General features: G+C 39.8%; 1 protein-coding gene across 1 annotated transcript in view; it reads left to right on the top strand.

The window, feature by feature from the left end:
* Window positions 1-23,536, top strand: part of LRP8 (LDL receptor related protein 8) — a 91,683-nt gene that overhangs the window by 25,728 nt on the left and 42,419 nt on the right. Inside the window, exon 3 of the mRNA XM_026854482.1 lies at window positions 20,767-20,895. Within this exon, the coding sequence (XP_026710283.1) occupies window positions 20,767-20,895 (129 nt within the window). The remainder of the gene's footprint in view (window positions 1-20,766; window positions 20,896-23,536) is intronic.

Genomic DNA, 23,536 nt, shown 5'->3' on the forward strand with positions numbered 1-23,536 from the left:
CTTACATGTTCCTATATGAATGGACTCATGCCAGTTACTGCACCATTCTTCTGGCTTGTACTGCTAGGATAGTCATCTTACCATGTTAGTTGAGTTCTGTAAGTGTACAAGACTCAAGTTACTGTACGAAGACTGTGAATTCTCTGTTTTGGCATAGAGGTTGCAAACGCTCGTTGTTTTAGCACAAACATAACTGTGCTTCTCCCTTTTTTTTTTTTTTTGGTACAGGGAGAAGCATGTCTAGCATGTTTGACAAACAGTGATTTAATTTCTAGCCATTGTGTGTACATTTATATGGGTAAAATTATACATGTCTATTTAGAAATGCATGTATGTACACACACAGAAAAAATAATGGTATGCTGTTCAAGCATTTCAACAGGTATATTGGCCGTGTATGGAATGTGAATGAGAAATAGCGATCAACATACTGAATTCTGCTAGAGTTTATATGTTTCTGCTTTGCTTCCTGCTTCTAGACATGTTGCAAGTGTCAAAGTTGGAGCTGAGTTGTGTGAACCAGCAGGGATATTTGTAATGAAGAAAAAGTGTAGGTGGTAGGGGGGAGCCTTTTCTTCTCAGCAACAGGTCGACACGCCACTATTCTTGTGCAACAGCCCGAAAACATTCAATTAAAATTGCCATCTAAGCTGCCTGTTCTGTCCTCTGAACAAGAAAACAGGTGGGGATTTCTTTGTATGTATCTAAAAGATTAAATGTTCACTCTGAGGTAAGAAACACAATTATTTAATAGCAGCAGAGCCTTTTCAGACTTACTTTCTTTTGCACAAAGAAGAGCAGGGACATATTAGAAACATCTATGCTCATCTACCTAATCCTTTTTTTGCCCTGAGTTCTTCATGTTCTGTTGGTCCCTTTTGAGCAGCATTTCATTTGTTGATACCTTCAATACCTCAGAAAAATTAGTCACCTTAGTGTGAAAAAGCAGCATCTTCATTTGGCATGAGCTCGAATCTCAATGCAGTAACGGTCTCTTTGTGGCCATGCAGCTGTTAGCGGCAATGCTGTGAGCTGGCTTCATTTCAGCTGCTGTGACTGCTGGAGATGGCATAACATGGAGTGTGACACTGTCCTCAATTTTTCCTTTACGGTAGGAATTTTTAAGAAGTCCTGCATACTGTTTGATATGGTCGGTCCTTTGACAGAACAGAGAGGAGACACCATAATGGCAGATACAAGGTGAAACACCAATGCTGCAACATACTTAGGCAAGCTTTCTGTTGGAATTTTAAAAAGGCGCAGGCTTCAGGTAGCCGGAAAAAGTGTTTTACAATGAATTCTGACAGTTTGCTGGAGACCTGTATAATTTTTCTTTCTATGATTTTTATCACTCATCTTGGCAGGTTTCATTATGTTTGCTCACTAGGGACTTTCTGCGCCTTTATTTTCCCTATTGATAAGAAGCACTTTTGCAACCATAATCTCTTTTACAAATGGGTATGGTCTCAATGCTGCTCAACTCCTTTATCCTTTGTATAATTTTGTCCCCCTTAGTGTTCTGTGGGGCTTTTTCCTCACTGTTTTGATTAGAATAGGAATAATCTTTGTGAACAAGAGAAAGAAAATGAGCCTGGGAAGAGGGGAAAATGAGAGAGCAGCTGCTGATACAGAGGCTCAGAGCACCCCACGGATGTGTGCTGGACTTTTAGCCACAGTTGAGAGATTTCTGAAGAGGCTGTGTTTTCATTGCTGTTTGGAACCAGCAGGCTCTCGATGGAGCCCAGTGTGCAGTCTCTGAGCACTGCTTCTTCCCAGCGCCTGGGGTACAGAATTGCTTCTTAATTAGCCAGAGAAAGGCAGGGAAGGAGCCAGCGTGCACACGTGCGCTTGTACATGAACCTCCCAGTTTCATTTGTACTTGAGTATCTGCAGGAGTGGTGCTGCCTCTGCCGGACCCGATCTCCCCTGAAATACTGGTACGTATGTGGCTGTCATGCATCAACTCTTCAATTAATAGCCTGACATGGTAGATAATTCCAATTATGGACTCCTCCCTATGACTCTGACCTCTCTGACCATGGGCTTAATGATATTCCATCTTTTCCGAGCAGGACCTGGAAAGTTACTCTGCTTAACATGTACCTGTAAGTGCAGCTACTGATGTTTCACTTTTTAAATATTTAATTGCTGGCATGTTGGAAACAGCATGCTAATCAAACAGGTTGCTTCACCAGAAAATGACTGGGAAGAAATCAAGATAAAAAGCTATTGGTAAAATTCTGTAATCTTCTAGATTTCCCAGAGTACACTAAGCTTTTATACAGTTTATGTAAAATGAAAAAAGCCACTCTGTACAGATAGATTTAATTAATCTGTGAGGAAAAAATAAAGTTGGCTTTGGAAGAGGTAATTCAAATCTCTCAACCAAGCAGATACAATGTTTTGGTTTTTACAAAGGCAAAACATGTCTAAGTTTCTAGTAGGGCTTTTGATTATTTTAATCGATGGTTTCTTCCCAGCTTGCACAATATGTTCACTTATAAGAAACAGCAGTGCTGTGGAAGATCACAATAGAACAATCTATGTTTTTTCTCATAATTAAAGTTCTATTCTGTTTCCATAATTACCTAACTATTCATCTGATGTGAAACTTGAAGAAACTGTTCCTGATCCATTATATTCAAGCCAGACAGCAAACTAAACTGCTTTTAAGCAGGATTAGAGAAATATTTTCAACCTTAAAATCACATTTTAAAATCCTTATTGCACGTAACTATTCTACTATGAGCCCCTTTTAAATGGTGGCTATCAGAGAGAAATACAAAGTGCTTTACAAACCACGATTAAACTTGGTGGTTATTTCAGTACCAAGAGGTATGTGAGGTCCTTCTGCAAAGCAGATCAGACATGGGTCCTGTAATAGCATTCACCATTTCCTTTATAATTAAGTAACTGCAACAGAGCATTGTTGAAGCAAGTGGGATTCAGCCAAGGTCTATGTAGCTGCCTTGTAGTGCAGCTTACGGCCATGGTGAACTCCTTACTCGTGTGGGGGATTGCAGAGTAGATTTTATATCAGAACAGGCTCAAGTAAAAACAAGAAGACTAATGGGACAGAGTATAGGAATGAGGTCAAAAAGGTCCCTTATCTGAGACCAAGCATGGCTTGACTGTTACCCTTATATATGCATAGATACATAGATACATAATTCTGTGGACACGATTGTTACAGATTTGGCAAAAGTAGCCTGGAAGAGTATGATTTCAGGAAGAACAAGAGCATGGTCAAGAAGCGTGAGTGTGCTCTGTGCAAAGGGCAGGGTGAGCAGCCCTTAAGGTAGAAGGGCAAAAAGAAGAGGTGGGAGAAACAAGAGTGTGATGCCAGGGGTGGAGCACAGCTGCTTCTGCTTCCCACACTGTGAGGTAGTGGTAGCAAATTAAGATGTTGTTCATGTTTCTCGGGGAGCTTGCATGACATTGCTCATCTGGCAGTCAAGAAACCTGGGTTTGTTTTGGCTCTGCTGCTGCCCCATGTTGGGACTGTAGGTAAGTGGTTAAAAGTGTCACCATCTGCAAAAACAGTGGTGTAATTTTGTCAAAGCTGCTCACAATGGTGCTACCGTATCTTACTAGGTGACTGGGAGTCCATCTGTTGACTGTTGATTGTATTCCTCTTTGATAGACACCAGCTAATAACAGGGCCATGAATTGAGTTTGGATTTTACCATTGGGTTAAAAGCCCTTAACTGTGGTACTCTTCTCGGTCTAATTTCTTGCCAGGTTTTTTTTAATAACTGAGTATAAGCTAAGCACATGGGGACATTTAAGTTGAATGTTGCTCTTCTTCAATCCTTTATTTAATTTTTTTTTTCACACCTCTTTAGCAAGATATTTTCTTAAGTTACTATTTTCTAAGAAGTGTAGGCAAGGAATAAAGCCTAGACATTCAGAAGTGCACAAGGAGGTATCTATAGACTCGGGGCTGAGACTTTTGAAAAAGATTACTAGTTTATAAATTCACCTTTTTTGCATTCCTCAGCATAGACAGTTTCTTCTAATTTGAATGCCCTAAATTAATGACTTCTAGGAAACAATTTCTTTTGCAGCCTTTACTTCTGCAGTGCTAGTGAGAAGGGGGGCATCTGGCCCTATTGCTTTAATATCATGTACATGCATCAGTAGTTTAGTGAGGGCAGTGAGGTACACAGGCTCTGACAAAAACTGAATTTAAGCAACTTCAAAACCGTCCATGTGAAAGCTTAACAAAAAATAAAATGGGAGTTTTTGAATCTCTGTAGCCTTCAGGCACAGATCATCCCTTCCATACGTGCTCTCAGATTTTGCATCTTACTGTTCTAATGTGTACTGTAGCTGGACTTCATTGTCCTACGATTTAAAGGTCACTGTTGCTACTGCCAGCTGCTGTTGGACTGGGAGCATGGATTTTGGGGTTGCCTAGAAGTCAGCCCATCATTGCAGAATAGCAGTATGACATTGTCTCGGTACCAGTCACAGTCTGTGCTTTAGTATGTTTTGAACTATTCCTTGTTACTTTGCATAAGCCAGTAATCTTGGTGGTTAAGGTTTAAGGAGAAATGTGTAAGCAGTATTGTACGTGAGGATAATAGAGAATAGGCAGAATTTCGGTTGTTCTTTTTCCTTTTTCGTTGCCAGACTGTGCTGGTGTAAACATTACACCTTGTTTTATTTGAAATGCAGAATTATCCTTTTAAATTGTACTTGCAAAGAAATACAGAAAAAGTAAAAGTTCTAAACTGTTGGCAGCCTCAGATCACTGGTGGCCTGAATTTGAGCACAGTTTGAGTCCTAATGTGCAAGATTTTCTGTTTATTTAATACTGGCCATTGCATTATGCTTATGCATACCAACTTGAATACATGGGTGTCTAAATTCTTCATTACAGCTTCTTTCCATAGACTAGTGAGCAAGGAGTTTCCGTGTGTGGCTCTTTCCTTTATGAGATGGGAACCCATGATATTTTCATCATATGGTATAAAGTATTTATTATAGTTTTTAAAGGTTGGCTTCAGGAGACAGTCTGTGATGTGACTGCATTTAGTAACATAAATCAAAGTCCTTTTCTTTTTGCATATGTTTAAGAAGCCATGAGGCGTTAGTCACAGTGATTTCTAAATACCAGGGAGACAACCACTCTGAAAACATTTCAAATGGAAATAGCTCGAAGGTATAGAACGATGTTTAGAAAAGGCCAATTTAAACTAAAAAAAGTAATCCCCTGTTATACGTAATAAATCGAGGAGATCTCTAAAACTGTGCAAAAGAATTAAAAAAACCAATAATATCTGGGATTCAGGTTCCTGAGAAGAGTGTGTTCAATGATTATGCAAAATCAGGATCTTCACATTTGTGAGATCAGTTCTTACCTTTTCATAGCCTAACAACAATTCTGCATATTCTTCTCCTTCACTTAATTTTTTTTTTTTCATTCATCTCTCTTATGGTCCTGGCTTGGAAGAGAAGTGTTTTTTTCCAAAGAGTGTAAAGCAGCTGCCACTGGAAGCTGTTGCGTAACACATGTCCCAGGAGGAGTGAATACATCCCTATCTGCTCATCAAATATTATGAGAACTTGGGCTGATGTTTCTGGCTTTAGACACTTTTTCTCTCCTACTGAGCCAAGAAAAAATTTTGATAGTTCAGACCCACACGTGTGCTGACTTACTTCCTCTGTACTGTAACTACTTATCTCTGGGGTTTGGGAAAGCAGTTCTTTAGAGATCAAAATCAACTGGATGGAGGAAATGGAGAAGTTCGAAAGGAGGAGCAGTAGCTTGCAGACCTTGAGTGTGATGATTCAGTGCACAGGTATGGCAGCCATGGGTGACACATGCCAACACACACAATACATGGATGCATAAATCTGTCTTTTAAAAAAACATTTGCTACATCTGGAGCTCCTGCACATCATGTAGTATGTAAGTGCTGTCAACTAAAACTATATTATGAACTGGACCTAGACAGCAGAGAGACTGGACAGAGCAAGTCAGGTTGTTCTGATGGTGGAAACTCAACAAGAGCGTGTGTTATCCTCTTCTTGAATGTGCTCACAGAATTTGCATTTGATTTTCTGTATACCCTGGTTTGCTGAGACTAGGCATTATTCAAAAATAGGGCAGGAATCTGGATGCTGGGGCAATTTGTAGGCTGGTTTTAGTCTTTTGTGTAGCCTTCCAGTGTTACTTCTATTGGAAAGGCTGATGTAATAAAGTAACACATTTGAAGATTGTTCTGAGCAAGCTTCTCCAGGCAGTCGGTCAGGATATGGGGTTATTTCAAACAGTAAGAAATGGTTATTTGATTTTGCTGATTTCACATGGCTACTCTTGTTCATTTCGGTTTTGGGTTGTTTTTTTAACCCAAGAGAATAAAGAATTCTTTAGATATTCACACAGTTTTCATACTTCCAGTTGCTTTCTAGGGGGGAATATAAGAGATTATTTCCTATACATTTTGAAGATTGTACTGGTGTTCAGCTCAGCCTTTGTTTTTAACTCCAGCCTGGGGTCATCAGAAGTGCGTGTTGCTCCAGGACTAGACCATAATTGTGACACAGATCAAAATGTCTGCCGGGCTATCCTTTCCCTCTTCTAAAAGCAGATTAGCAGGCTGGCATCTGTTTTCTGTGGGGAAGATGGTACAGATGCCCGTACTGCAGAGGAGCTGCCTCACAGCGGTATAGCTGACCTTTCTGTGAGGAGTAAGATGATTAATGGAAGGTGTGCATGTGCTTACCAGTCATCCCATGTCCCTGATGTTAGCAGGCAGGAATGATGGCTTCTTGCTACTTTTGTCTTTAGTGTGAAATGGGGCTGGGCAGGTGCTTTGAGTCTTACGGCGAAGCTTTTACAGTCTGCTAGACCCTTTCCCCTTGAGCTCTGCATGTCTTCTCCCCTGTAGTTGGCAGGTGAAGAAATCTATATAAAGACAACTCTGTCTCATTGTCAGAGAAGGGTTTGGAAAGGTTAGGCACTGAGAGTGCAGCAAGTTATTTAAAGTTCTGACATCAGACTCCCTCAAGTCTTATGTGGCTTCATAGGAAATTATAGCTGACCTGCATAGGAAATGAGGTGTACTTTCAACTTGAAAGTCATAAAAATTACTTTATCTAGACCAAATGCAATTTTATCTACTGTTGCCTATATAGCAACAGAACTTTGTCTCCAAGATCTATTCTACCTCTTTCAGTTACACTAGGTTGGAAAGAAAGTCTTCCTGCTGAAGACATTAAAAAGGCATGTACCAGCTCTTAAGAACCAGTGCATTATACTACATTTCTGTGAGTTTTTCCCTCGCTTGCTATCTTGATTGGATTCTTGCAAATAATTCCATTACTAGGTTAGCAAATAGCTTCAGGAGCACCAGAACTAGTTAAGTTTGATTTATTCTCCTTCCCCTCCAATCTCTTCCCTTCCCATTCATTGGTATGCTTGATTGACTTTTTGGTGCATAAGAGGATAAGACTTCCACTTCAGTTTTCCACAGCTTCCCCAGTTTCTCCTGCATGGTTGCTTTGTCATGCAATATAGGCCGAGCTTACTATGTAGCCTTTTGTTCTGTCAGAGTATTCTGCGTAGGCACGTATTTTCACTGAACTTGTAGGAGCTCTCCTTGAGACTTCTTATAGTTTTGAGTGGGTTAGTTTTTTTCATTTGGCCACTGCATTTAGAATTTATGAGGGCAGAGAAATAGATTCTTGGGGTTTTTTTTAATTGTATATGGAACCTTTGTTTTCACAGGAAGTCAGCATAAGAACCTATAATATTGAGAGTTGAAACAATTAGTCTCATTACAAGGGGTAGTTGGATAATAAAGACATTAAATAAGGAAACCAAAAGTATGCATGAAAAATTTATGGCCATGTATATTAAGGATTGTAAGGAATTCTTTAGCCATATGAAAAACAAATCCTTATAGTGTGATACTGGTCAATGAGAGTGAAACAGTAAGCCGCAGTGGCAGAAAATGAGTAAATAGAGTATTTCTAATTTCTGCTCAGAAAGAGGAGGAAGAAGATATATTTGCATATCTAATAACATGCCTGCCACTGAACAGCAGCTATTAAAGTTTTTTTGAAACAGAAATACTGGCAAACTTGCACTGAAAGACACAGCTAGTGAGTTTTCTTATCTGTCTTTTGATTTTTATTTTTTAAAAAACTTTAATTTCTGATCTTTTTTACAGATGTTGGAACACTTGTGGAAGTTTCAATAAGTTAGTAAAGGCTGGTATTTTCATGGTAGTTAAAAAGGTTAAGCAGACCACAGTACAGAATCTGCTGTAGAAGGTCTGCAGTCCAAGACTTGAGTTCCTAACAGCTACAAAAATACACACAGCTCCAAGAGGTTTTCTTGTTAGTTTTGGGGAAAAAAAAAGAAAAAAAAAAAAGCTGATAATGGAATATAATTCCTCAAGATTTAAAAAATAAAAATCTGTCAACATGTTAGGGAAAACAAGAGTTATCTCACTTTCAACTGTTTCTTGATTGAATCATGACCTTGATAATAAGATACTATGTGTGTTAATAAGCTATGTGTATTTTGTGATATGTGATTTGACTGAAACATAAAGGTTATAAAAATGTAGTTTACAAAATAATTAGAAGCCATGTTAAACAAATTGAAGACCAGGTGCCTGAGAGGTGGTAAAAGACATAGGTAGCTGCTGTAGAGTGAAAAGGTTATTAGATGAGGGGTTGTGAACAATCTTACAAAGCTCACCTGATCATAGAGTTGGAAAATATGCCTTACTAAAAGAGTATTTGATTTACTGGAGAGAGGGTTGAGAGTTGCCTTTATCAATTTACACTTGTCTTCTAGAAAAGAGGTTTAATCACACAGTTGTTTCTTTACCTTGGCAAGAAACAGTACAATCTGACCCAATGAACAGAAGCTGAAACTAGATAAGAGAACTAGAGATAAAGACTAGAACGAGAGATAAGATACAGCTCTTAACAAGTGGACTCACTTGTCCAGAAATCTTTACCAACTGAAGTCTTTAAATCAAAATAGATACTTGTTTTAAAGATATGCTGTCATTTAACTGGAGGGTCAATGTAGAAATACAGCTTTTTTCTGTGCATTCAGTTGATTTTAACAGTCCTGTAGCTTTTAAATGTGGGAGGTTCTCTCAGCCAGTGCAAACAGACGTCGGTGAAGCTGCAGTTTATAAGGAAAGACATTTGGCCCAACTGCTGCAAGCTGCAGGAAGCTGACACTGGGAGGTACTCCCATCTGGGAATTTGTTGGGCATCCAGATCACTAGGAAAGAATTTTCAGGGCAAAAATAGCCTTGTTTGGTTAAGGAAAAGTAGTTTGTTCATGAGTAGGGGAGACCCACTGAAATTCCTTCTCCTCCCCAGCTGTAGATCATCATTTGTCAATCTCTAAGGACAGTCATAGGTATCAAGAAACCTTTTTCTGTTCTGTGATCCTTGGAGATTTGTCTTTCCTTAGCAAATGGAAACCAGCAGAAACCTCTGAGAAGGGGACATGTCACATAGATGGAAAAAGTAACTGGTGAGATTTTTGGTGAGAAGTGTATTTAGCTTCCTGATAAGCAGATTGATGGCAGATTTTTCATGGAGTTAACTTCTGCTCAGTGAAGGATAATTATCTAATATGTATCTATGTCTACTATCTTATATACATTACTTATGTCTATATATACTACTTTTTGTCTCTGATCTGTACAGAATATCCCAACAGATAGAGAGACGCTACGTTTTAGATAGAGGAAGGTTTTAGAGCTGGTTTTGCTGCCCGTGATCTGCTTGAAGAAGGCTTGCTGCCTTTCAGGACTGGGACCACTAAGAAGCTGACAGTCACAGTTAAAGCACACTCCATTGTCTGAACAAACTCTGGCTCATTTTCTTCTGATCAAAAGTACTTGGTGAAAGGTGCAGCTTGGATTCTTTAAAGCATCTCATTATAGGTTATATTTAGAAGTGGGAAGAATATATTATTAATTACAAGGATGCTCTAAAGCAGAGAAGCTGTTTAATCTTTGCCCTTGATGAACAGAGAAGTTACTGTACTGAAGGAAGGTTATGCAATTAACAGTATATTCATTAGGAGTTCATCAGATATCAAACTATGCTTATCTTCAGGATAGTACTAGAATATCTGACAATTTCCTAGTTATTGCTTAAGTGATAAGAGCAAGAGACAGGAACTGCCACAGGAAAATTTATATAATGCAATTTACATGTCTGTTATCTGCAGTTTATATATATATAATTTTACAACTCCGTTTACAGGCTAAATACTCTCCTGTTGCCTTGGTGGAAGTGGGGTTTGCTGGGAAGAACTGGAGATGGAAGTTGGTCCCACACATTTCTTGGTTTACAAGGTTGCTAAATGGTCACATTGTATAGTCACTTACTGTGAGGATAGTGACTTTTATTTCATCTCTTTTGTTCCCACAACACCTTTTTTACCAAGGTAGCTGGCCAGTGGGTTAATCTCAGTATTGTTTTGGATGTTTGCTTTCATCTGTTTAGTATTCTCAACTCCAGTCTGTGTACTGGCTCTGTAAAACAGAGCCATTACTCTAACTTCAGTGATTTTAGTAAGTACTTTCAGTACTTACAAAAGACAATATTTTTTCTGTCTTCAAGTTCAGACTGACATCTGGTAACTGATTTTTATTAATTGTGTGATATAGTCTGGTGAACTGTTTTTTAAACCGTGCTTGAAAACTTAATTTGGAGTTGAGCATTAATTTGCTTCAAAGGAATTGGAGAAGTCAAGAGCTTAAATGTGTCATAATGTGTATTAAATAATCCACCTTCTGGAATTTGTTTCTGGATTTGCTGTAATAGGAATGGAGCATATTATGGGGAATACTAGAAGTTAATATGTGGGAAGAGAAATAGATAAATCCGTCCTGGTACTGTGCTCAGCTGCTTGTGTAAGAATTTGACAAGTGATCAGGGTGATGGGGGCTGGTAGGCTTGTACTAAACGAGATTACTGCTGGTGAAAAGAATTAATTCTTTTTAGAAACTAATTTTTAACAATTCAGGGTCACAGTGCCACAGATTTGAAGAGAGTCTAGAAAACTCTGTCATTTGTATCTGTAAACCAAAACCAGTCAACATTTGATTCAATGAAAAGTAAATGTGTCTCTTGTCTAAAAGTATCTGTGGAGAGATTGTTCCAAGATGCTTTCAAACTGCTGAGTTACAAAATCACATGGGGAGGTATGGTTGATTTATTGTATGCTGCAATCTGGAGTATTTTATCACTGAATCTTTAGTGAAGAATGTTGATGTTAGTAAAGCTGCAACTTATTTAGACCAAAAGCCTAGGTATAAAGAAAGAAAGAAGCATTACAGTATTGCTACAGATCAGGAGAATATAGTTATTACCTGTGTTTCTGTAGAGAACAGCTCTTTCTGCAGTCTCTGCTAAGTCAGGCCATGAGGGCTTTGTAAGTTGAGTCTTGAGAGTGGTGTCAGGTGTGCCCATGGGATACCCAGGTAATGGGAATTAGGCTGTGCTGCTTAAGCACCCAGCTGACATGGCCAGGCTGATATCTGAATAGATGATAAAAGGCTTGTAATAAGTCACGCTTTGGTGGAGGAAGGCTAAGGCAGTCGTTCCCCAGCAGTGCACCCTTGCTCAGCAAGGCCATCGTAGGCCCTGAGAGCTGTATTCAGCAGCTGAACACATCAATTTGTTAGTTGTGTGGCTGCGTGAGAAAGTTTGAAAGTTGCTCAAAAATCTGTTTGCCCACAAGGCTTTGGAATCACTGATCTAGGGCAGTGAACAAGTTTTCCTTTCAGAAGTTGCATTTCACAGGGTTAATTAGCTGACTTCCATTCATGCCTAGCTTGTGCCGCCTTAACCTCCTGACTCTCATTTCTTCCTTGACACTCTTTCTACCCATAGCATGTCTGTGTTTGAACTTTGCTGATTCCCAGCGACATTGCTGCCAGTCCGTGCTGGGTCAGCTGTTACCTTTGAGTGTTTTATTCTCCTAAGGCTTGCCTGAATCAGAATTGCCTTGAAAGCATCATGCATCACTAATCTTCAGGAAACACAGCCGATCACGATAAATTTTAAAGACTGTGTGGAGCCAGACTTAACGTTTTCACAGTAGGCATCCCTGGATGTAAGCAGAGGTAGGAGGACCTGTGTTGAGGAACAGTGCTCTGCTTTCAACCATGACAAAGACTCGTGTTCAGTTGGATTTCTGGGCTATAGGAAAGGGAAATCCACCCCACCCCCCGTCTTTTTGGTGGGTTTTTTCTTTTTTTCCACTCCTGACCTCACCCTTTGCTGTTAATGCAAAAAGAAGGGGAGACTGAACCGCATTACAACTGCCAATCTGTACATAAACTGACAGGGTAATTACTAATGTAGACAGTGGTGGGATGGGAGGTTTGACAGGGCAAGGTTGTGTATCACTCACTTCAAACTAGCTCTAAAAACAATAGAGTTTAAAGAAGATTTTATGTTCAGGCTAGAAAAAAATGGAAGTGTTCTAACTGACCTTAAACAAAGCTGTGGCGTTGTTGGATTTTTCTAGTCTTTGCTTTTGATTGAACATGAAAAATGCCTCTCAGAAAGAGTAATATTTAATAGCCTTTGCTATTAGAAAAGTATCTCTAGAGAAAATGGAGTACTGGGTTTCTCTAACATGTATTTGCAAACAAAGTCAACTGTCAGTTTATTAAATTATTAAACTGTTTGAGATCAGTAGTGCACATTGCTGCTTTAGGTACACCAAGAAGAGGTGGTTCTTCAGCTGTTCTCATTTTTTACTTTGTCTAAGTTTTTCCCTGTGTTTATACCTTCTTTCCTCTGTGCCAAGCTAAGGGTGTGACCAACTGATCCCTGAGATCAGGCATGCTTATCATTGAAGAGAAAATAAAATTTTAAGTAGTGCAAAATGATCTGAAGAACTCTAATATAGAAGCTCGTGCTTTCAGTAGCCACAATACTGTCTTAATGTCACAACTCCTCTTGAGGACAAGTTCTGCCCTGACCTAGAGGTGGAGCAGGGAGAAGGGCAAAAAGATTTGGTGATTTCACAAGGAGGGACCATGTTAGGGTTTCAGCAGGGCAAGGTGAAGCATCCAGCTGCTCCGACTCTGTCTGCATTCCTCCTGCTGGGCTACGTGGTAGGCTTCAGTGGCATTTGTGGCACCGGGCTGTTTGAAGCCTCTGACATTGCACTTTTTTACCTATAAATACCAACAGAGGCTACTTTTGTGCTGATTTAAAGGAGTACCTTGAACTCTTCCTGTAAGCAGATACAAGTTAAAGTTTTACCCCTCTTGAGTTTAAAAGGGCTAGTCTGCCTTATGACTGTTGCTGATAAAAGCAAAGAATTTAATTTTCTGTATGGCTATTGTCTTAAAAATCACTGTAGCAGTAATATCCTTTTGTGACTTAATATAAGGAAGTAAACAGAACAATTGTCAAGGGTCTATTTTGATCGGTGTCTATATTTAATATTGGCCTTCAGGATACAGGCTGGGATGGAGCAGTTGTTGGACCCATTTTGACAAATTCTCAACATGATCTGTGACTTGATTCCTTATTGAGTTTTCCAGGAGATTCCTGAAATCGGCAGCAAATTTCTTGGGCCAGGATTTTTCCATGAATGCTCGAGCATTTCTCCATTTTCAGTCCAGGGTAAACTGTGGATTTGTCTCATCCATGGAGAAGACATTCAAAGGGCCAGTTTGGAGAAGTAGGGGGAAAAGTTGGCAGATGGCCTCAAACTTCAGTTAGCTGAAATCCTCATTTTGTTCCCCTCAACAATGAGGGCTGTGCTTCATAGTGATTAAGCTAGACCCTAGCCTGTAATTACAGGGCTATATTAATTTCTTCTTTGGATTAATCTGAACAAACATTTCTAGCGACCATATGGCTGTGGTGTCAGGAAAGATGTAAAACTCTGTAGCATTTAGAGGTGGCGTGTGGTTCATGGTATCTCACGTGGCTACACACAGTATAACAATGTTTTACTCACATGGAGTTGGACTACACCAACCTTGTTTCTGTTGTGTACCTTTTCTGCCTTGCCTCATGGAGTTGTACTCTTCATGCTCAGCTCTGCAACAAGATCAACATCTTCCAGTGCCGTCACGCCACAAGTAGGTCATGGTCATAGTTGGTTTGGATGTTACTCTAATGGCCGTTAACTTGGATTTACCTGAAATGAGCCAAGTGACTTGAATTCAAGGTAGCTCTCATCAGCAGGGCCTGTCAAGCTTATGAGGTAGAGAACAAAAATGTCATCAAAACAGTATCTTGCAAAGCCGTGAAATTAATTAGGTGAGACATGCTCAGATGATTGCAGCAAGTGAGCATTTGCTATGTTTACAGAAGGACAAAATGAGCTGAAGTCTTGCCAGTCTGACTGAAGGAAGGAAATGCTTTTCTTATCCAAGTTTGGTAGTTTTGATTTTTAAAGTGGGTGAGTAAGACATAGCAGTCAAGAATCTAAGAAAAATGATGTGCTGGAAGCCCAAGAGTACTAATCATTTCTGTCCAGCATGCTATTTTGAGCTGTGCCAATATTCAGTATTCTGGGAAAGGTTTAAAAACCATAAATGTGCCAGGATTGCTCTGAACTTGGGGTAAAGAATCCCTTCCTGACCTGTGCAGTTGACTCAAGTTGTGGGACATGAAGCTTAGTTATTTGTTACTATAAAACCTGATGCCATGTGTCTTTTCAGCCTACTAGAGAAATATCTTACCTCTTTACACTGTGCTCAGATACAGTTTATATTACCTATTAAAACTATTGACACTACCCCGAGAAACATTTTCTTCACTGAGGTTGTAGTGTCTGTGTTTGAAACATGCTTTTCCTATAAAAGCTACCTCACTTCTATTCTGACAGTGAGTCTGTATTTCAGTAATTAGAATTAATCCTGGGATTTTGAATTCCTGATTATTTCGCTCTGATCTCAGAGGTGATAATCACCAATGTGATAATCTGCACAAAAGCAAGGTACATGCTATCTATTTTAGACATCCTGAACCCTTTGTACAGTAAGCTTATTTTCTCCCTCCAGTTTCTAGGTAGAGGAGTTAGAGACGCATCAAAGACTCCTAGTGCATGCTGTTACTGTAAAGAAGCCTTTCTTACAAGCACACAAGAATGGATTTAAGGGCTGTACTGTTCAGTGCAATGGAGTTAAATCTGTGTAAATCCTTTCCCATTCCCTTGGGAACTTTTGAACATAAGTCACCATTAGACAATTCACACTACAGAATCTAACTTTTTATCAGGTGTATCACTCTTAATACTGTTTATGACGTGATTTCTTGACCTTTGTAGTATAGTTTCTTAGTAGCCTTTCCTAATCTGTCTTTTGAGTAGTTTATTGTAATTTATGTTCAAAGTTTAAAGGTAGTGGCCATAAGTTAATTATCTTTTTGTGCAGAAATAATAGATTTTTGCTATTTCTCTGCCTTTGGGTGCTCCGACAAAGGTTATTGCACGTAAGTGTGTACTCACCTACTTAGAAATGTAGTCAGGTAGCAGTAGTCCGAGCTTTCAAGTCCTGGGAATCAGTGTTGTCAGCATGCCCCGGTTCTGACCTGAACAGACCATCCTGTGCTAGCAGATGGATGGATTGGCCTCCTCTATCAACAAAGGCATCAATTGTGTGGTGGTGGTTTGGTCTCTTTCCAAGTCTCTGAGTGTTGTAATCCTAATTCACTTAAGCCACTATTCATGACACTCACTTTGGCCTAGCCTGGTTTCAACTGGAAATGTAAAGTTGCCTTTATTTTCTCAGTGATCTCAAGTATATGCATAATACGGATACGGTGAGCAAACCAAATACTGCTACTGCGTGCTGTTGCACTGAGTTTATTAAAAGTTGCAAGTTTGCATAAAGCTTGCTATCCCAGCAGGCTGATGCCTGTAGCATGTTGCTTTACATGAAAGAAAGGGAAGTTCTCTGCAGAATCCCAACCTTTGTGAAAACAGCTTTGATTAGCATTCCCTGTAATGTGTTCTGTCTTTGTATATAGCTGATGCATAGATCCAAATGCAGGCACCCAGCAAAGCTGTAGGCTCAGGAGAGTTCCTGTGTAGTCACAGTGTGTGTGCTCTGTACACCAGTGGCAAAGAAATTCCTGAGACACATCTTGCAGGGTTAAGTGAAATAAACTAAGTCAACAGCAACCTGTCCTGAGCAATGGGGTAAACAAGTGGGTGAATGGGGTAGAAGCCAGTGTTCCATGCTGAGGTGGAAGAAGAGGCAAGGGAAGGAAAATACCAGTGCAGACACTCTCAGCTGTGATAGTAATTTAATGCACAAGATGGATTTCTGAAATGTGTTTCTTATGCACCCTAAATGCTTCAGTGGGAAAGTATAAGTCGATAGTGAATGTAGACTGGGATATACATTTATTTTTATATGTAGACTGGGAGCTCTGAGTTCTGAATTTCACTAAGCAATCTCTACCTGTCAGCTCCCTCCTTCTCTCCTGAACAGTTCCTCATTTAACAACTGTGCTTGTTTTGGCTGGAAACATAGAGGTACTAGTCCTGTACACGGGCAGATAAGAACATTTTTGTTCTTGGTACATCTCTGAGATAGGACTGCCACCTATGACAAAAGAAGAATTAAGGGCAATATTTGGGAAGGTCCTTGTTAAAAAACATTTTAAAGAAAAACTTAAACCAATGCTGGAGGAAAGAGGGAATTTTAAGTTCCATAATACAGGTCATATTGAAAGTTTTGCAGGAACAGTTTATTGACACGTCAGAAATGAATTAAACCATTTTAGTATGACATTTTCTCTGTTGCAGAGTGGGTTGGGTTGGGATTTTTCTTCTGAAGAACCTGGAAAAAACACAGGGGGCAGTCTGGAGAGGACGGGGAGTTATTTCAGCAGAGAGAGAAACTGTTCAGACCTGTAAGATGATGTATGTCCACAAAGGGCGTTCTTTTCAGTCTGCTGATGAAAAGTCTTGTGGGTTTCCCACCAGTAGAAGCTGCTTAATTACATTTTGTGTATGCTCTTAGAGTACCTGTTTGGTGAGAACCTGACAAATGGTCTTCTGAAAGTAAATCAATTCTGTTTTCTTGGGCTTTCTTGAATATACATGATGTCCGGAGCCTGAAAAGCACAGCAGTGGCACAAGAGGAAGCAAACAGTGGGGCGCCAGTTAGGCTCTATGGTTCTCTGAAAGACTTTGTAGCCTCCTGTAAAGAAAAAGAAGAATGTGTCATTGGCGGTAGTGAGTAAATGGAACCTTCTTGTCTTCTTTGCTCTTGTCTCCTTATAAATAAACCATTGTTGTCCATCCTTGGCATTTGCAGTTCATTGTGATAAATTGGTCTTGATGTGTCTGACATTTCAACCGAGTTGTTTAATGGTGCTTTTCTGAAAAGGCAGATCTTGCTATAACTTGTATTGGTCCAGAATATATCCAGGGTAAGAGCACTTACCATCACGTACAACGCTAACCCTTTGCTTTCTGTGTGGGTGAAGAGGAAAGTAGGAAGTAAACATTTTGGTCACGTAAGGCCTGGGTTTGTGTAAGCAGCATACAGACATGTTAAGTCTGGATTGCAGTTGCTAAAAGCCTGTTTCATAGTGTGGACAACAACATTGAGTCCACTTGCACTGCTGCAGCATCTGGGGGCGGGGAGGAAAAAAACCCACTTCGCTGAAATAACACGGAAATATTTTCATCAGGATTTTGCTCTGAGTTTTATGCCCTGTTATCTGCCAGTGCTTACAAGTTGTTGGCTTCCATGCAACGACTGCTTGGGTGTAGAAACCACTGGAACACAGAGATTTGATGAACTGTGACCAACAACAGCTTCTGTTGCTGTATCCTGCAAGTTCAAGCTTTGATTTACATTTTTTAAATGTCTGTAATTACTCTGTCAGCGAAATGATTAACACAGAGATTGCTTTCCATAAATAGGAGTCTTCTATCCATAACTTTCCAAACCTTTCAGCTTCTCAAAGCTATTAAGCATCTGCCCACAGTAGCCAGGCAAAAGTAATGCCTATACTTAAACTTGTGGCCTATAAATAACCTTTTTGCTGGTTAATGATCCCACAGTGTTATGATACCGTTTTATAATTATATTTCACCTTTTTCAAAATCAGGTGTGTGGTAAGTGTTCTCACCTGTCTTGACCCACTTTTTTTTTTTAAAAAAAAAAAAAAAAAAGTTATAGAGACTTGGCTGCACGTTTTTACTTCTCAACACAACATTCTCCAGGCTCACACCTACGTGTGTGAGGGCTGGGTAAGGCCGGCAGAAGCAGTAATTTGGGGGTGCAAGCCCTCTGTGCTGAGGGGCTTCCAGGCCAAATGGACCATTTTAGCTCCATTTTTTTTCTTGTTTGAGGGGGCTGCTGGTTGTCACTCAGCTGCCACAGAGCTCGTTTTTCCTTTTTCCTTCTGTATCCATGAATTACTTGGGCATATTTAATGGTGGTGTGCCCCAGCATACAGGTCTGGGGATAGTGTCTGGAGCAGCTCAGCTGCAGTGAGGCGTGCCAGCATCCTCGAGGGTGAGGGCAAGCACCTTGTTTTACACCATTTTGCACAGTTGGCAAATGACCTGGTTTTCAGACATGCTATCTGACTTCTGTGGAAGGACACGAGTGCTCAGCACCGCCAAGCGTCCCTGCAGTTATGCATTATAAATGTTCAGCTTAGAGGGACCAGGGCTAAGGGGAAAACGTGGGATGTGGGTCCCAGCCTGTGTCAGGGCACCAACTCTGAGCCGGCAGACACGCTGATCCTGGTGGAGTGGTGTTGTGGAACCTTTCCAACGTCAGGTGATTTTTGTTACTGACCTGGTAAAATAGTCAAAAAGCCTAAGTAAGGATCCTCCACTCTGTAGAGTTTTTCCTCCACTCTGTAGATCATGCAACATTTATAAATGTTATTTAGGTATGCAGTGAGCAAATTTCAACAAAAATGCTGTCTTTCCTCAGGGTTATAAAACTTCATTACATCTGTTATTAACTCTCTGGCTGTGGCAGGACCTAATTTTTCTTGATATATGGGTTTCCCACAGCTTCTAGAAACTGCTTCTTATAGCACTTCAAGGCGCTAAGAGAAATCCTCGTATTAAACAGCTCTGCTTTCTAAGTGGCTGATTGATGCTTTGGGGCTGTAAGATGGCACTCTACAGCCTTCTTGTGCAGATGAAAAGGGAGAGGTATAATTTTCATCCTCTTTTGCCCAGCACTTGGGAAACTGATTGACTTTGCATAAATATCTTTACCAGGGCAGGGTAATGTGAAAGTTTTAATTCAGAATTTTGGTTCCTCCATTTTCAGTAGACCTGCAGCCATATATAGCATTATCATCATTAATACCAATGGAAGAAATATATTTGAAAACATGTCTTTTAAGAAAAGAGAGAAATCAGTCTGTTTATTAAGCAAACCTGCCAAACTGGATGATGATTCCTGAATACTAAACAATTGTTTAAACTGTGGAACATTATGCATTCGAGCAGCCTTGTCACAATAAATGTAGATCTGTTGAAAAAAAAAAAAAAAAAAAAAAAAGGAATTTTGGCAATGCAATAATAAGAGAAGGAGCTTCACAGCTTACTTGGTTCCAGATAAATTTGGCAGATTTTTTTTTTTTTTCCATAATTATATTTTTGCGTGTACTAAGGTTTTTGCTTCTGTGGTCTTTCTGTGTCTTCATGTCTTCGATCACAGTCACCTTTAATTTAGGCAGTTACAGTTAACGTGTGTGAGTTCATGCTTGTGCTTACCACTTTGTCTTCAGGTTTACTAACCATAATCTGCCTACATCATTAAATTTAGAAATGGCCTTGCAATACCAAACATGTAAGTAAACTCTAATACTAAAATTAGGCAATTCATTTTTCCTGACTTAATTTGAGGTAGTATTTTTCAGAGTAGTTTGTCCAGTACTACTGTTGTGTGCAGGGTGCTAGTGTTTTAATAGCAGAAGCATGGCGTGTGGAGGGTTTGAGGCAGTACAAACAGGCAATGCTGTTGCTGCATTGAGCATTACTCACACAAAGTATTGCAGTCCTACTTAACAACCAGCCCTAGGCTGTTAGTTGAAATCCCTGTTCATCTATTGAAGCAGCTCTGTCAGTTCATTTTGGTTAAGCTTGAAAATAACTGTGAGGAGTGGTATTTGGTTTATTTGCATGTTCCTGTACAGTTATGTTCCCAGAAGGGATTGGCTGGGCCAGGCACAGGCTTGAAAGGAGAGGAAGGTCCTTGTTTCTGGGAAAGCCTGTGCAGGGAGACCTAATTCAAGAGGCATGTTGCAGAGAGGAAAGTGACAGCACAAAGCTGGACACTTCTAGCTTGTGCACAGACTGAGATGGCAAGAAGGTGGGAGAGGGCCACCAGGCCCCAGGAGTGTGTAAAAAGCCACAGGATCTATGCACAGTTGCTATTCAGGGTCAATGTGATGGCCAGAAGCAAGAGCCTGCCTGCAAGGAAATACTAGGTAGAAGTGGCATGTGAATCTGACTGACTTCTGTCCTCTCCCCTAATTCCTTTGAGTGTAAAGTGGAGTTTCTGTGATTTTGTTTAATAAACAGTGGCGTGCTTTTTTAAATGTAAAAATATTGTGATCTCTTTTGGGGAACACATATGGGATATGTAAGCAACCATACCTCAAAATCAGTGTTGACTTGGGATTTCATTACAATGTGTCTCAGGATTGAGCCATACAAAATAAAAGTAACTTTAAAAGCATAAACAGTGTTAGCAATGTCTAGAACTATGTTTAACTTGTTTTTTTTCTTTATTCTTTCAGCCAAGCAAGTATGTCCAGCTGAAAAAATTAGCTGTGGAGACTTAAGCAACAAATGTATCCCATCATCCTGGAGATGTGATGGGCAGAAGGATTGTGAAAATGGTGTTGATGAGGCTGGTTGCACTCCTGGTGAGTTAGAGTAATACTTTCATATGTATGCAACATTTCCCTTCAGGGCTATAAGGGTCCTAGAGTGACTGTTACAAATGGCATGTAAAGGATGACTTTTCCTGCCAACAAATTCGTTCACTCTACATTTGCAGTGCTAAGCAGTGAATTTTAGAAAAGAGAGGAAAGAAGGATTCTAGAGTTGGAGCTGGCTGGAGAATATAAAGTGAACTCTGTAGAGAATTAAGTATTCTTTCACTACTGTAGCAGAATCTAGTTATTCAGTTTGGAACATGATTACCAAGGTTAATACCCAGATGATGTGGTAAGGACTTAAATAACAATGTTTAAACCTTCCTCTGTGGTAGCTCAGCAGCTTAGCGCCTTGTCCTTCCTCCTGTAGAGTGTAGCCGTGTAGACTAAGGCTTGCTTCTGCTGGGATATAATAGATAGGGCTGGATGTTTCTTTATTAATAGCTTGTTGGTTTCACTGGACATAGAGAGAATGATGTACTATTTACTCTAACTGATTTAAATTCAGTCCCTAAATGGCCATTGCCTTTTATTAGGCCTTTCTCTGCTGAATGAAAGAACTCTTTAACAGTGTTTTCCCTCTGAAAATTCTTACACTGTGTAATCAAGCCATTTCTCAAACTGTCTTTTTGATAGACTAAGCATATTTAGTTCTTTATGCTTCTTGTTGTCAAATACTTTCTTTTGAATGAATGCTTGACTCGTTTTTGTGGCTCCCTTTGGTTTCCCAGCTGATTTTTCCAACTTCCTTTTTATACAGACCACCAGACTTAGGGAATATCAATCTTACCAGTCTGTGCATAAGTAGAATCACCTTTCTAATACTGTTCTGATATAACTCTGTCATTATTAAATTCTTTGTGTGTGAATGATCCCAGGCTATTAAGAAGCTCTCATTCTCTGTGTAGGTATTCACCCATCCATCAATATTTCTGGTGTTGCATGTGATACCAGCAATGTTATTTCTACTTCCAGATTGCTGGTGAAAGGGCTGAATGATTACATGCAAGCACACATTGAAAACTGAATTTTGGGCTCTAATACCTAGGCAGTTCATAATCCACATCATATCTTTTCATTAAAGCTGTGCAGTGAAATATGTTTTATGTGAATGTTTTGTGGTTCCTGAGTAAAACTGTGGATAAATTTATTTATTTGCAGTCAGCTTTATCAAACAAAATCTTACCAAAGATTTTACTGAGCAACCTGTTCCAGTGTTTAGCCAGTCATTGTAAAAATATTTTTTCTTTGCACTTTTTTACTTTTTCCATTGTCTCAACTTGTGCCCATGGCCTCTTCTTTTGCTGTGCACTTTTGAGAAGAGTTGGCTTCCAGCTTCACTGTATCACCCCTTTAGATATTAGAAAATTGCAGTAAGATCTCCCTCTAACCTTATCCAGGTTACCTAAGCCCATTTCCCTCAGTCCCTCCTTGTATGTCATGTGGTCTAGCACCATGACCATCTTGCTGGACTTCCACTGAACCCTCTCCAGGTTTCAAAGGCCTTTCCCATACTGTCACAGAATGGACATAGTATTTCAGATACATCCTAACAAGTACCAGCTAGAGGAGAAAAAACACTTCCCTCAACCTGCTGCCCTTACTCTTCCTGGTGAAACCCAGTGTGCAGTTTGTTATGCATGAAGCTCAATATGAAGGTTCGATGCGACTCACTAATTCAGTTAACCACAGATTAGACACACAGTTTTTCAAGCATCTTCCATACTGCACGTGACTTGGAGGTGAGGGGTAATGGTAACAGGTTACTGTGCTTGTGCTGAGCCTGTGAGGTATGGGTTGGCTCACAAGGAAGAGGCATAGGTTGCCTTATGTTGCCTCCTGTTTCATGTGGAATTAAGTGCATGTACATGGACAATTCCTAAGAAACTATTGTGATGTGATAAGTTGGTGATGTGCATAGATCCCTGGTCTTGTGTCCTTTAAGCTAACGATGTTTTGTCATCCTTTATTTGTTTTCTGTGTGAAACTCTTAGTGTTCTGTCTATAGCTTATGCTTTTTCTTGCCTTTGAATGGGAAGCTTGAATTAGAGACCAGTTCAGAAGATGATTGTAACTGCTATTAAAAAAAATACTCTTTCCCCAATATGAGTTAGTGAAAACATTTTTTACACTGGTGACTGCCTCCAATAATTTAATGCTGCTGCTGCTGCTGCTGCTTAGACCAGTAGGAGTTGTCTCGTGGAGTCTTTTATAATCAAAATCTACCTGAAATTGCTTTGAACTTCTTTTTTATAAGACTCTAGGTAAACCCCCAAATTAATGTAAATATGTTCTGAATGCCACATAATTTCAGCATAATGATGCTATTAATGGATTTAGAAATAGCTGACTGTTTCTCTTCTGGATGTTTCAGCATCTCTAGTCTTGCTTATCTTACACATTTTTAGTGCACATGCAGGTCCTTAAAATGGAAATTTAATCCAAGGACAAATTACCATTTTATGATTGTTGGGTAACTCATGTGAAATGAATTAGTGACTTCCATCCATTAGTGACTGAGTATTATTCCCACATAGGCTCTGTGGATATACATGGCAGTCTCTGCCGAGGGCTCACTGCTGAGTCAGAATGTGGAATAGGCTGTTCTCTGGCCAGAGGACTAGGCAGA

The sequence above is a fragment of the Athene cunicularia genome (assembly GCF_003259725.1).
Source record: "Athene cunicularia isolate RWA chromosome 8 unlocalized genomic scaffold, athCun1 chr8_part1, whole genome shotgun sequence".
Classification (NCBI taxonomy): domain Eukaryota; kingdom Metazoa; phylum Chordata; class Aves; order Strigiformes; family Strigidae; genus Athene; species Athene cunicularia.